Source organism: Triplophysa dalaica, chromosome 3 (assembly GCF_015846415.1).
Source record: "Triplophysa dalaica isolate WHDGS20190420 chromosome 3, ASM1584641v1, whole genome shotgun sequence".
NCBI classification, from domain to species: Eukaryota; Metazoa; Chordata; class Actinopteri; order Cypriniformes; family Nemacheilidae; genus Triplophysa; species Triplophysa dalaica.
The window spans coordinates 9057895-9072498 of record NC_079544.1 but is presented as its reverse complement, the minus strand read 5'-3'; the positions used below and the strand labels follow the sequence as shown (position 1 = coordinate 9072498).

General features: G+C 39.3%; 2 protein-coding genes across 11 annotated transcripts in view; both read left to right on the top strand.

Moving 5' to 3' along the window:
- The window catches only part of tnika (TRAF2 and NCK interacting kinase a), a 91949-nt gene that overhangs the window by 51184 nt on the left and 26161 nt on the right, over nt 1-14604 (top strand). For all 10 annotated transcript variants that reach the window (XM_056742481.1, XM_056742485.1, XM_056742484.1 and 7 more), the window contains 5 exons: nt 7421-7531; nt 8774-8864; nt 10423-10553; nt 12630-12684; nt 14051-14129. In XM_056742481.1, coding sequence (XP_056598459.1) covers nt 7421-7531; nt 8774-8864; nt 10423-10553; nt 12630-12684; nt 14051-14129 — 467 coding nt within the window. The remainder of the gene's footprint in view (nt 1-7420; nt 7532-8773; nt 8865-10422; nt 10554-12629; nt 12685-14050; nt 14130-14604) is intronic.
- Nucleotides 1184-5979, top strand: LOC130417167 (uncharacterized). Its single transcript, XM_056742487.1, has 2 exons — nt 1184-2946; nt 3033-5979. Exons 1-2 carry the CDS (start codon nt 1398-1400, stop codon nt 3089-3091), a joined length of 1608 nt encoding a protein of 535 aa, XP_056598465.1. The 5' UTR covers nt 1184-1397; the 3' UTR covers nt 3092-5979.

Genomic DNA, 14604 nt, shown 5'->3' with positions numbered 1-14604 from the left:
CAATTAAAAAGCCATCCAACAAATGGAGAAGAGATGGCTCTTTATAAAACAGTTATTTTATTTGAATTTTCAAGTGCCAATTTATCACCGCGAATGTGACAATTCACTTACCTAACTATGGAAAACTATGCTTTGAATACCAAAAAGTGCTTTAAACTTTGAGAGACTTCACATGGGTATGTAAAACAAGAAAATTTACATCAGACCTATCAGGTGAAAACCTTATAAAACTAATACAACTTTTTTTCATATTTGCATGTAATTGCCAATAAGCACAACCTAACACTCATGTACATGTCAACCATGCAAACATTATAAAACACTATATGTGACCCTGGACAACAAAACCAGTCTTCAGTAGCACGGGAACATTTTAAGTAATCGGCAAAAATACACGGTCAGGGTAAAATTGTATGATTTCCTTTTTGCCAAACATCATTAGGATATTAAGTAAGATCATGTTCCATGAAGATATTTTATAAATGTAATACTGTAAATGTATAAAAACTTTATTTTTGTGAGTGGATGGCCTGCTACAGTGCCTCTTCAAAGGCGATTTTCTCTGTATTTTGATGTTTTTGCACCTTCTTATTCCAGCTTTGTAAATAGTTGTCGTTCCTCCAGATAGTGTCCTATCCTAACGAACCATGTATCAATAGAAAGCTTATTTCTTCAGCTTTCAGATGTGGTAAATATCGCAATTTTGAAAAATTGTCCCTTAAGACTGGTTTTGACGTCCAGGGTGTGATCATTAGGAATCATGAAGTAGTTTGTCCCTTTTTCACTACACTGGACCGCTACAGAATATCTTCAGATAATACAAAACTCCTATACTGTCAACTCATCTGCAATTCTCTTTGAAAAATATGTCTTCAGATCTTGTTTAAAATTCCATACGGCAATACACACACATACACAAAATCCTGTGTGAGGTGGGTGTATTTGAGATTATTTTACAGTTTCTCAGAGCCAATTTTTTTCACATGAACAGCGGATATTGAGTTATTTGTCAGTTGCCCTTTTCATGAGAACAAATCTTGTTTTCCTCTGTAGGGTTCACAGTTTCCTCCTAAGAAAACACATGGGCTAAGATTAACGGGTGGTGATTAGCTAACACACTCCCTCTGTGTTATAGGAAGAACTTTCTTGGTTCTTCCTGCTCAGCTACTGTTTGGACGCTCACGCTTACTGCTCCGCGCTTTGCTCTATCGCTTTGACATTTTATCCCCTATTTCTTCTTTTATTTTATCTCCTTTTATCACCTAATTTTAACTTTAGCAAATCAGCACAGTGCTCATACGTCAAAGTTTGGATTACTACAAAAACTGAGAATTCTTTTACCCGGCCAGCTTACATTCCGGGAAAGGAAAACACAACTGCCCAAAGGATAAGAGAAAATGCCTCTTCTGGAATCTACTTGCTGCACAAACTGCCACAGACTTTTACAAAGGATTGCAGTTCTTGAAACAAAGTTACTTACGAGACCACCAAACCAGACGGAGCACACAACGGAGCTTCGTCATGGACACCCTCAGCATACCGGTGAGTCCCATAAAACTAGTGCTCCTCGACAGGTAGAGAAACAAGCCGATCGACTTACTAATCGATGGCACAAACAGGGAGCGAGACCCAAAGGCACTCGAGACATCAGACTGTCACGAGCATCACATATTACTGCAGTAGCATCCTCTACCCCAGATACAGCTCTGACAAGGATTGCAAACACTAGTCTCCTACCACCGCCTATACATCTTCAGAACAGATTTGAAGTGCTAATGAATGTAAATGAGGAATCCCCAAACGTGATGAATGTGATCGAACACAGACTGAATGGGCCAGTAGCTAACACTGATGCTAACTGGCGCTCAAGGTTGAGCAGACACCGGCACTCCGCTCAGAGAGCAGCAGAGCCCAGGACTCTGATAGTGGGGGACTCCATAATCAGAAACATTAGCGGCAGGGATACAACTACGTGCTGCCTTCCACAAGCAACAACTTCTGATGTTAACAGGGAACTTCAGAATATTCTGATGAAACATAAGACTACAAATCAACTCATCATTCATGTGGGGAAGAATGATATTCATAAAGAGCAGTCAGAACTCCTTAAGAAGGATTTCAATGAACTTTTTGAAACACTTGAAAGACTGAAAGTTCAAACATTCATCAGTGGACCTCTCCCAGCAAGAGGAACAAACAGGTTTTCACGGTTACTTGGGCTAAATACGTGGCTGCAAAAAACCTGCAATATAAAAGGAGTGAACTTCATTGACAATTTCAATCTTTTCTGGAGTCAGAGACAACTCTTTCATCGGGATGGGCATCACCCAAACAAACTTGGTTCAATAGTGTTAAAGGATAATATTTACTTCTCCCTCAATCATCCTTCTGCAGTTTGTGCCAATCCACTCAATCTGAACGGCACACACACATCTGGACACAGTATGAATGACCATGGGACTTCACTTCAGCAGCAAAATGGACATGATAACACCACTCCACCACAACAACCTCTGCTCATGGACACAATCTCAGCTGAGCCCTGCCCACAGAGCTCATCACAGACAGACATATCAGAACTGCTTGAAGATTCAGCACCCAAGGACGACTTCCTGGAAAACAGCCAGGGAAGCCAGGACAGCATATCACAACCTCCGATAACAGCAGAGCAACGGGACCTTTCACCAGACACCTTTTCCCTCTCACCAGCCTCGCCCCTTCTGTGCTTCTCACAGAAAATGGAAGAACTGGTGTATGCTGGAACCAGACTATCCCACTCTTTTGCTGCAAGCCCCCAGATAACAACCAAAAAAAGACAGGCTCCATTACCACCGACTTCGAAGCCTGCAGCAAAGCTTGCGGGCCCAGCTCGCCCTACCGCTCCTGTGAGAATTCTTCGGCCTCTGCCACAACGCCAGGCCCCACACCTTCCTTCATCTGCTCGAGGTGAACCGAAAACAACTGATACAAGCTCTCAGTGATGTATGTCGGGTCCCCGTTTTGATAACAGTAACTTTCTCAAATGTTTACAGAACAAGCGGGAACCCAGTGTGCCTGCATCTTCCTCTATTGCTGTTCTATTACAAGATAGAAAGTCTAAGGCCTTCAATAGCCGTACTGCAAACCTAACTAATCTGGTGCCTATTACACGTCGAACTAATATTGCTGTGGGGATAAGTAAGACTGTTAAGTTAGCACTCCTTAACATCCGCTCACTTAAAAATAAATCACTTCTAGTCAACGACTTAATAACCACAAACAATCTGGATTTTATGCTTCTGAATGAAACCTGGCTAGAAGACAGCTGCAGTGCAACAATCCTAAATGAAGCAGCCCCCCCTAACTTTACTTTTATGAGTGTTTGCAGAGCTGCTAAGAGAGGTGGGGGTCTAGCTGCTCTTTTTAAAGATATCTATCAATGTAAGCAAAAATCATTTGGGAATTATTTGTCTTTCGAATATCTGGGTATTGTGTTAAAAGGTGCTCCACGCATTTTACTTATCATTATTTACAGGCCTCCAAAATACTCTCCAGCCTTTGCTGAGGACTTTACAGAACTGTTATCGACAATTACCTCAGAGTTTAACTGTTTTGCCATTGCTGGAGATTTTAACATCCACATAGATAATGCAGAAACCAATATGGCAAAAGAAATCAATACTGTTTTAAAAACTTTTGATCTTACTCAGCATGTACATGCACCCACACACAATCGTGGGCACACTCTAGATTTACTTATCAGTAAGGGTCTAAACATTTCATCGATTGTTATCAAGGATTTAGCACTGTCTGATCATTTCTGTATTTTCTTTGATATATTGATCTCTCCTGCCACTGAAGCTAGGTCTGTGTCTGTCAAGAAGAGATGCTTAAATGAGAACACTAGTGTACTATTTATGAAGGCTATATCCTTAACACCAAGCATATCTGCAGACTCTGTTGATTTTCTCCTTGATTCCTTTAACTCAAAAGTTAAAACTGTAATTGATGATATTGCTCCTGTGAAAGTCAGGAAGAAGAGTGGCAGACAAAAAGCACCTTGGAGAAACTCAACAGCAGTGCAAAATATGAAAACACAATGCAGAAAAGCAGAACGCATATGGCGGAAGACAAAACTTGTAGTCCATTATAACATCTACAAAGACAGCCTACATGCTTTTAATATGGAACTAGGCAAAGCTAGACAGACTTTCTTCTCAAATATTATAAACAGTAATTTAAACAACACACGCACTCTTTTTGCTACTGTAGAGAGACTGACAAACCCGCCAAACCAGATTCCCAGTGAAATGCTCTCAGACAACAAGTGCAGTGAGTTTGCTTCTTTCTTCTGTGAGAAAATCAATAATATCAGAAAGGTGATCAGCACATCCTTGAGTTGCCCTGGGGTTAGACAGATAATCAAACCACCTGAGAAAGTTGTTACTATGTCTGACTTCAAAGAAATTGATGGCACAATTTTGGAAGAAACCGTACAACACCTTAAAACATCAACCTGTTCTCTTGACACACTTCCCACATCATTTTTCAAAAGTGTGTTAAACAGCTTAGAAGCAGATCTTCTAGAAGTGGTAAATGCCTCACTTCTCTCTGGGAGTTTTCCAAACTCCCTGAAAACTGCAGTTGTAAAGCCCCTCCTGAAAAAGAACAATCTGGATAAGACCATATTAAGCAGCTATAGACCGATCTCAAATCTTCCTTTCATAGGCAAGATCATTGAAAAAGTTGTCTTCAATCAGCTGAATAAATTCTTATGCGCGAATGGATACTTTGACAATTTTCAATCTGGTTTCCGACCACATCACAGCACAGAGACAGCGCTCATAAAGATAATAAACGATATTCGCTTAAATACTGATTCAGGCAAATTATCAGTGCTGATACTACTCGACCTCAGTGCTGCATTTGACACTGTCGATCATAACATACTTCTTGACAGGCTGGAAAACTGGGTGGGGCTTTCTGGGATAGTCCTAAAATGGTTCAGGTCATACTTAGATGGGAGAGGTTATTATGTGAGTATAGGAGATCATAAGTCTGAGTGGACATCCATGACATGCGGAGTCCCTCAAGGCTCAATTCTTGCGCCAATCCTGTTCAACCTGTATATGCTCCCAATGAGCCAAATAATGAGAAAGAACAAAATTGCTTACCACAGCTATGCAGACGACACACAGATCTACTTAGCTCTATCGCCTAACGATTACAGCCCCATTGACTCCCTGTGCCAATGCATCGATGAAGTCAACAATTGGATGTGTCAAAACTTTCTTCAATTAAACAAAGACAAAACTGAAGCAATTGCATTTGGAAACAAAGATGAAGTTCTCAAGGTGAACGCATACCTTCACTCTAGGGGTCAAACAATTAAAAATCAAGTCAGGAATCTTGGTGTGACACTAGAGTCAGACCTTAGTTTCAGTAGTCATGTCAAAGCAATAACCAAATCAGCATACTACCATCTGAAAAATATTGCAAGAATTAGATGCTTTGTTTCCAGACAAGACTTAGAGAAACTTGTTCATGCTTTCATCACCAGCAGGGTGGATTACTGTAACGGACTCCTCACTGGCCTTCCCAAAAAGACCATTAGACAGTTGCAGCTCATACAGAACGCTGCCGCCAGGATTCTGAGCAGAACTAGAAAATATGAACATATCACACCAGTCCTCAGGTCTTTACACTGGCTCCCAGTTAAATTTAGGATTGATTTTAAAGTATTATTACTGGTATATAAATCATTCAATGGCCTAGGACCTCAATACATTGCAGATATGCTCAATGAATATAAACCCAACAGATCACTCAGATCACTAGGATCATATCAGCTAGAAATACCAAGGGTTCACTCAAAGCATGGCGAATCTGCTTTTAGCTATTATGCCAGCCGCAGCTGGAACCAGCTTCCAGAGGAGATCAGATGTGCTCCTACAATAGTCACTTTCAAATCCAGACTCAAAACGCATCTGTTTAGCTATGCATTTAACGAATGAGCACTGTTGCCAATGTTCGTCCGACTGTCTGTTCTGTACTGTATTTTACTTTTATAAACTGTTTTAATTACTCTTATTTCTTTTTATTATTTTAATTTCTTCTATGTAAAGCACTTTGAATTGCCACTGTGTATGAAATGTGCTATATAAATAAAATTGCCTTGCCTTGCCTTATAAGATTATCTGCAATACACCAATAACACATTTTGAATCAGAAGACTTACCTTGTCTTTTATTGAGAGTAAACCATATTTCATGTATTATTATGGTGGCTCTACTGTTCCTTTCTATTTATAGTATATTTTATCCAACAAAAACTGTTCACCAAACTGGTTAGGAGGCCTCGAGCGGTTTTCTGCCTGTCAACCCAGTGGCTTTTATGCCACTATTTGAATGCTTTCTTTTTCTTTTTCACAGTTGCCGAGCTAATATTGGAACATAGCTTGGAGCAAGGTTTAAAGTGAACATTTGCACATAAACACTTCAAACTTGATTCTCTCTTTTGATGTGTATTAACATAATAACTTTCACTCTTGGCTGATTAGTGACTCATCTTCTAGCATGATGAAACAAAATACCATTCACATCAAATGTTAAATTGAACGAGGAGCTCTGAGAGCTCTTCACGTTTGATCACAGTCTCCGCTGATCAGCTGTGCTCGACAACAAGTTCTGCTCTTGCAGCCACATCAAGTCCAATTAAACCTGAGTGATACGCTCTTTAAATCACTGCATGCCCGGGGTCTGAGAGTCACGGACCAGAGAGAGAGAGAGAGAGAGAGAGAGAGAGAGAGAGAGAGAGAGAGAGAGAGAGAGAGAGAGAGAGAGAGAGAGAGAGAGAGAGAGAGAGAGGAGGAGGAGGAGGAGGAGGAGGAGGAGGGGAACAGGGAACGGAGTCTTTGAGAGCATGATGCTGTTCTCCTGTCTGGTGTCTTCAGTCTGGCCATGCATATTAATGGGCTTGCTCTCTCTCTCGGCTTGTGGTTGAACAGTGCTCAAAGATTTATGTCCCGCATTGAAATGTGCCTTTTTGAGTGTTTTTGTGAATGCTGCAGTATTTATCTTGTTACTCTGTCTTGGTATATAATAAATTCCACATAGGGCTCAATGGGGCGCAATCCTTTGAATAATTTACAGCCTTATTAAAAGAGGCAGTCCTTATTGTGCTGTTTGTTTCTCTGTTTGTCCTGGTTGTGTTTGATTGTTTTGCCGTTTAAATGGGTTGTTCTAATATTTGTTAAGGTGATGGCAGACAAAAGCAAAAATGGGGCGACAGCACGGATATGAGATTCAGGGGGGCTGTACTAGATACACAAATCGAAGCGTTCCAGCATCTCTAAACTCCAAAGATGTGCATGTGTGAAGGACAAAAGGACAGTCTTGATTTGCGGTTGTATAGATAGTGACTTGTGCTGTCTCCTCTGCAGCTGGTTATGGAGTTCTGCGGTGCGGGATCAGTGACAGACCTGATCAAAAACACCAAGGGCAACTCGCTGAGGGAAGACTGGACCGCCTACATTAGCAGAGAGATCCTCCGGGTAAGTGGATTTACTTTAGAAGAAATCCTGTCCGTCAAGGTGTTCAAGTTTGTTTTAGAGCCTGGGTGATTCTCGTGAAATCTAGATTTTATTTTAAAAGCAGACTTCCTTTTTCAGACGTTAAAAGTATTATTTCAAGACTATTACATTTTTGAATAATTGTTGAAAACAAGCCTAAAATCTCATTACGCAACACCGTAACGTACAATTACATTTAGTCATTTATCAGACACTATTATACAAAGCAACTCACAAATGGAGTAAACAATAGAAGCAATTGGAACAACATAAGTAAAAACTGGTCTCATATAACCCACCACAATATACAAATATATATATTTTTTTTTTAAAGAAAGTGTGGAAAAGAAATAGAAGTCTGTACTAATCGGTCAGGTGTTGATGGAAAAGATGTGTTTTCAGCTGATCTTAAAGATGGAGACAGAATCTGATGATCTTGTAGTTGCCGTCAGATCATTCCACAAATGTGGAATAGATCCAAAATAACGACATTTTCAGCAGAAAACACAAATAAATACAAAAATATATTATTTATTTATTTGTTGTATACAAAATACAAATATAGTTTATTCCTAGGTTTAATGAGTACATAACTAGGGATTTTTGAGGTCCTACTTTGGTTTATGTAGTGTCCAACAACAAGTTTATGTACATGGGTATAAAAACACTATTGTTTCGTTATAATAGGAAGTTATTCTTACCTTACCTCTTGAATGATTCTCAAATGATTCGTTCCACAATTCATCGGTCTAATAGTGGTAGCTATGTGATTGAATGAGCTAGCTGATGCAGATGTTTCTTTACCTAGGGGTGTGAACGTGCTTTAGAGCTGGTAGTGTCCATAAATCAAGATCAAACCTCAAAACTTAAAACCTGCTATAACTTAATGCTGTTTTTATCCTGAATTCTCTAGCAGGGTTTATTAATGCATACAGTGAGGCATAAATGCTTTTGAACACTTAAAATTTGAAATATGATTGCATAAAAAAACTAAAATAAATGCCAAGATTTTATGTTTAATAGAGATAACACAAGCACACTTTTCCCAAAAAGGACATTTTAAATAAGGAGTTTTAAATAACACAAGAGAGATACTCTTCAGAATTAAAACATAAAATGTCAGATTTTATGCTCGAGTTTTAAGGGTAGTTACTTACAACCTCTAGTTTGTGAATGACCAGTTCTTGTATCCTTTGATCCAGTTCATTGTTCTCTCTCCACCAGGGGCTTGCTCATCTCCACACTAACAAAGTCATCCACAGAGACATCAAAGGCCAGAACGTGCTGCTGACGGAGAATGCTGAGGTCAAACTAGGTAAGAGCACAGCCCTGTACGCTCAGATAACTTTAAATCCAACTCTGCACAGCGAAAGAGCGTAAATCATGTGCAGGAGATTGCAGGCGAAGCACAGCCTGGAAATGTTTATGAGGTGTTCATCATGACCGGTGTCTTATTTGAGACCAGCAGGGAAATAAGGATGAGTGCGAGAAAGCTGGTAGATCAGAGGTAAATCAATTAGCCAGTGTTGCGCTAAATAATTGATCACTCAGTTCATGACAGTGGTACTCAAGCACATTTGATAAATACGTTAAAGGCTTAATGCAGATTTGTGCTTGTGAATGGAGCTTTTAAAAACAATGTGCTTCTTAATCACCTCACTTCAGTAGTCAGCAGTGTTGAAGGTTTTACTGCACATCACCTCCTAAAAAATAAGTCACTAGTGTCCCAGTGAGTAGTGCCTGCGCTTTATCCCATATACATCGTGTACTGATTCACAACATAGAGAGGCGATTGAGGCACGCATGTATTCTGATTCACTCATTCTTTATCTACCAATGCAACTTTATTGTGTGCATGTGTGTATGTTCAGTGCAATTCTGCAGGAAAGGAATTCAAGTAACCTACAGAATATACTGCCACAACGTTGGTTATTGGGTTTACTATAGGATAGATACCAGACACAATGTGGTATAGTCAAAAGCATTGTATTGTGAGGACATAGTGTAAAACTATGAGACCGGACATCAGGGGATGTGGGAAATGGGCTGATCAGGGCTCATTTAGCTCTCTGCAGGGTTCCAGTCATAACAGAGGCTGTTTTTCTGTCAAGGTACGGCAGTGATTAACAATGAAATAATAAATAAATTAATTAGTAATAAATAAATTGTAAAATAATATTTTTTACCAAAGGTTTTCAACATTCTGATAGCTCACATATCAATATTTGGTGGTTTAAGTACCCTTGAGAGGTGTTTTAAGTGTCTTATTTGGTTTTTGGATTCAAGTTTTGACTGCAAATGGCAAATTCATAACACTAGAATTGCTGTAGGCCAGGTGTTTTTAACTTGACAGTACAAAAATCTTTTGATAAGACCCCTTTCCTTAAATCTATTGTTTGTATAAATAAACTTTTAAACTATGTTATGTTTTTGATATTTGTACTGTAGCCGTTTTCATAACAGCTTCACAAAGTATGCTGCCTTGAAAACCACAGTGAGTAAGATAAATTGTTATTAGAAAAAAAACACTATAGAGATAAAATTATAAATAATTCTGGAATGTATCCGTGTAAGTAAGAGAAACACAGAAACTCCGTTTTTAAAAAACAGACACCCAGTTTTGAAAGACTAATGATTATAGGCCTACTGTATAGTACAATTACAGCATCCTATTGTTTAGCCTACTGCAAGAATAACTTTACATCACCGATTTTCTCACACCGTTCAAAAATCTGTTGGTACAAAACTTGTCCTGTTGATTTGAACACGCATGTTCTGCTTGGCCTGGTGTGTCAGAGTTGTCATGGTGGTTGTAGGGTGTTAATAAACCGATCACACTGATTTCCTCTCTGTCTGTTTGATCTGAACCCCAGTGGACTTCGGTGTAAGCGCGCAGCTGGACCGTACTGTGAGTCGCAGGAACACTTTCATCGGCACACCTTATTGGATGGCACCCGAGGTCATCGCTTGTGATGAGAATCCTGAAGCCACATACGACTATAAGGTGAGCTCTCCTATTATGTTTATAAACTACATTCATCAAATATTAGCTTGAATTTAAGAAAAGTTGTTAAGAAAACAACATAATATTTTTTTTTCCCAAAAATACATTAGTTACTAGTTTCCCCTTCAAAAATTAAAGAGAAAAATGTGTGCGGTATATTCCGCGCTGTCCACATCTGTTAATGTCTCAAATGTTTGTATTATTTCGTTTGTTTACGCAAAAGCGTTTATGAAGCGGATATTCCTCTACTGCTACTTAAGCGGGTGCCGTGTTGTTGTAGAGCAACGTCTCTCTCCTTCATTCTGAATTAGTCTGAAGTGATTTAGCCAGAAGGGGAGAGTATTGATCACAGGTCCTCAATTTACTCAACACACGCGTGAGCATATGCAATCAGAATCAAATAAACTGTCCTTGGAAACAATTTAGCCCCCATTATCCACAGATCACTCAGGCTAATATAGCGACCCGCGCACAGCTGGCACCACTGATAATGTCACAATAACAGGACACACATCTAGCCTTGCCGAAACGCAGAGTGCTGCGAGACCTCTGCTTCCTGTTCAAAGAAATATAGGCCTCTTTCTCTGTCTGTCGTTATGCTGTAGTCTGTCGGTTTCATTGCTTGTTTAAAAATTCATTCCTGGTCTAGCTCAACGCTCAGACAAATGTGAAGTATGAGAGGGCTTTTATTGCAGTATGAAATGTCATCTGTGTGCAGCGGTTTAACTCCCTGTATTGAGTAACAGAAGAAAGCTGCGCTGCATTTATGTTACTGCATTTATGTCATATCAGTTTGCCTGTACGTCAATGGCATAATGCTCAGTAAACCTGTCTTAAAGGGACAGTTCCCTCAAGAAGATCATTTACACGCACTCGAGTTGGTCCAAATCTATACACATTTCTTTGTTCTGATAAACACAGGGAAAGATATTTGGAAGAATGCTTGTAACCAAAGGGTTCTTTGCCTCCATTGACTGCCATAGTAGGAAAAATTACAATGGTAGTCAATAGTGCCACAGTACTGTTTGCTTTCCCACATTCTTCGCAAATCTCTTATTTTGTGTTCAACAGAACAAAGAGATTTTTCCAAATTTGGGTGTCTGTGGTGGCGAAGAACTGTTTGGTTACAAGCATTGTTCAGGTTGAATTAGGGTGGCTTGGTGAAAAGCATTGTTTATCTTTGTCACCTAACAGGGCGAAGAAATGAAGAGAACAAACGTAAGAGATTAAATTAATGTTCTTTTTTTTTGTGAAGATAATTCTTTGTTATTAGTGTCTATCATGTGGACAAGCTTTTCAACAAATCATGTACCGCGACAGATATTTCACTTGATTTGAACAGTTCCAGCGAAATGTTGTCAGCGAGCCAGATTTCCAAGGAAAGCCAATTATAGGTGAAGCAAGTTATTCTGAATGACAGCCTTCAATAATGAAAGATATAAAACATTTAAGATCTGGTTGTACGAGTCAGGTTTACACGTCACCACACGTCAGTTTGACTTTGTCAGGTTAACGTGCCAAGTTGTTATGAAAGACTGAAGCGATAAACAACATACCGTACATTTAGGCTCATGACCTTATGTAGAATTGTGCAAATAAAGAATAAATGAATTAATGTGACTGTTAAATATAACTTAATATAGTTTAACACAATATAATCCAGTTGTTTATAATTGTGCAATTATTTGAAACAGGGTTTTTCTGTGTAGTTCTCAACATTAGGTCATTGTATTTTATAAGTAATAAATTAATTATGTATGTGATGTTCTATTATTGTGAGGGCGGGTGTCACATTTCCTCACTGTATTGCCTATTTATATCTTTTTGAAAAAAACTTTATTCTATATTTAATAAATGTATGTTCAATTTTTTTGTACTAATGCAATAAAGTTGCTTTGCAGCATGCAAACAAAAATGCAGCTATTTTGAAAGGCGCTATCAAAATCTATTTGAAAAAGAGAACAAATCAATTCATGTTCTCTGGGATTATATCAAATCTTGTTATAAATTTGAGGTAGTCTTAAACTTACATTTTGCACCGTTTCATGTGTAGTTTCTCTCTGTCTTGTATTACAGAGCGACCTGTGGTCATTGGGAATCACAGCCATCGAGATGGCTGAAGGAGCACCGCGTAAGTTACACGGTCCCCTCACTGCTCTGTGCGTACTGTTCACATTGTCACAGCTAGGCTGCACCAAGTCCAAAGATACGTAATGACATTGAGTAAAGCCCATGTGAATGTCACAGACTTCATCGGTTTAAAACTAAGAGGTTCAGAGTGTGCTGATCTCAGCGGAGGGGCTGTCGTACAGATGGCTGCGAAATGACGGACGGGACTGTAGAGATCTTGGCCTGGCTGGAGACAGGATAATCCTGGTGTCCTGGCAGGGCACTGCTGTCTCGGTCCGGGAGTGAAAAGCTGCTGGGCAGTTCATTTCAGGACAAGATATCTTTTTTGAATGCAGCGCATCGGAGAGTTGACTCAACCTTGTTATCACAAAAAATTGATGTGTGTGTGTGTGTACGCCTGTGTTTTTGTTGGCACTGGCGTATTGGCCTCAGTATGTGGCAACAGATCGGTGCCCAATAGCGACATGTCTGCACGAACCCAACTGGAGGAAGCTTGCCAACCCTGCTAGGCTGAAAGAGCTCTGGGCTGGGAACTTGCAGACACCTGCCCACACAGTCGCCACCTGCATAGCACGCAGGCGTCTATATCAGACCTGATATCAGCTTCATATTCTGAAGATTTGTCGATAGCTAGGTGTCTAATTTGACTCGATGTTGGAAATGGAGTTTTTAACCTCTTTGTGACATGTTTGTTGTTCCTGAGAGCTTTTAAATTAAAGGTTGAAGATCTTATTAGTATACCATAAATGAGGAATGGAGCTGTTTTTGAAACTTTTGGACCTTTATTGAACTAGTTACCAGAACAAATAAGCTTTTCCGCACCTTTTTCAATGTTTACTGGGCACCAATTTTCTGCTCATTTCTGATCATTCAGCAACATTGCCCTGATCTCTATAGTGAGAGGGACACAAATATGTCTTTCCACTAGGACTGGAGCCCTTTGTGACCCTGCCTGTTAAAACCCATCTGAAATCATATTTTGTGATCTGCTGTTTTCTACCTAAATCATCCATAATGTAAAGAAAATTCTGTGAAAATATAACCTTTATATCTTTAATACTGACTTTGTGAAGCCATATTAAAGACTGAAATCATAGTGCAATGAATGAATGAATGAAATAAAATGATTATGATCTTGTAAACAATTAGTCTGGATTTGACAGGCAGACAGAAACATGTCTTGCATGGCATCATATCCAAATTGAACATTATTATCACTGTTTGTTAGTAATGTTTTTTTTACTAAAGCTACTTGGTTTTATGTTTTGTTTTATAATTCGACAACTTTTAAACACAAACTGTATTGTTTGACTGAATAGCTACTAGACAGCCTGGTTGTTAAAGTTCTCTTTGTTTTTCCCCCACAGCTCTATGTGACATGCACCCAATGAGAGCCCTTTTCCTGATCCCTAGAAACCCAGCCCCCAAACTCAAATCCAAGAAGTGGTGAGCAGCCCTTTCTTTGTTCACAGAGGTCACAGACACTCGCCCAGACCTAACAAGATTTCACAAACACTGTCCAGTCTACTGTTAAAGGCTTTAGTGACTCTTCACTGTTTGTTTCATCTGTCATGCGTGATCTTCACTTGATAGGTCGGTCCTTCACGTGCACAGCCATCCAAGCACAGCTGCTTTGAGATTGCTGTGTGTTGTGCTAGACATATGGATGTAGTTTAAGGGATAGTTCATCCAAAAAGGAAAATTCTGTCATCATTAACTCAACCTGGAGTTGTGACAAGTCTGTATGAATTAATTTTTTGATGAACACAAAGATATTGGATGGATTCTTGTAACCAAACAGTTCTTGGCCACTATTGACTGCCATAGTAGGATATTTTACAATGGTAGTCAAAACTGCACCAGAATTGTTTGTTTTCCTACAAATCTCTTCTTTTGTGTTCAACAGAACAAAGAAATTTAT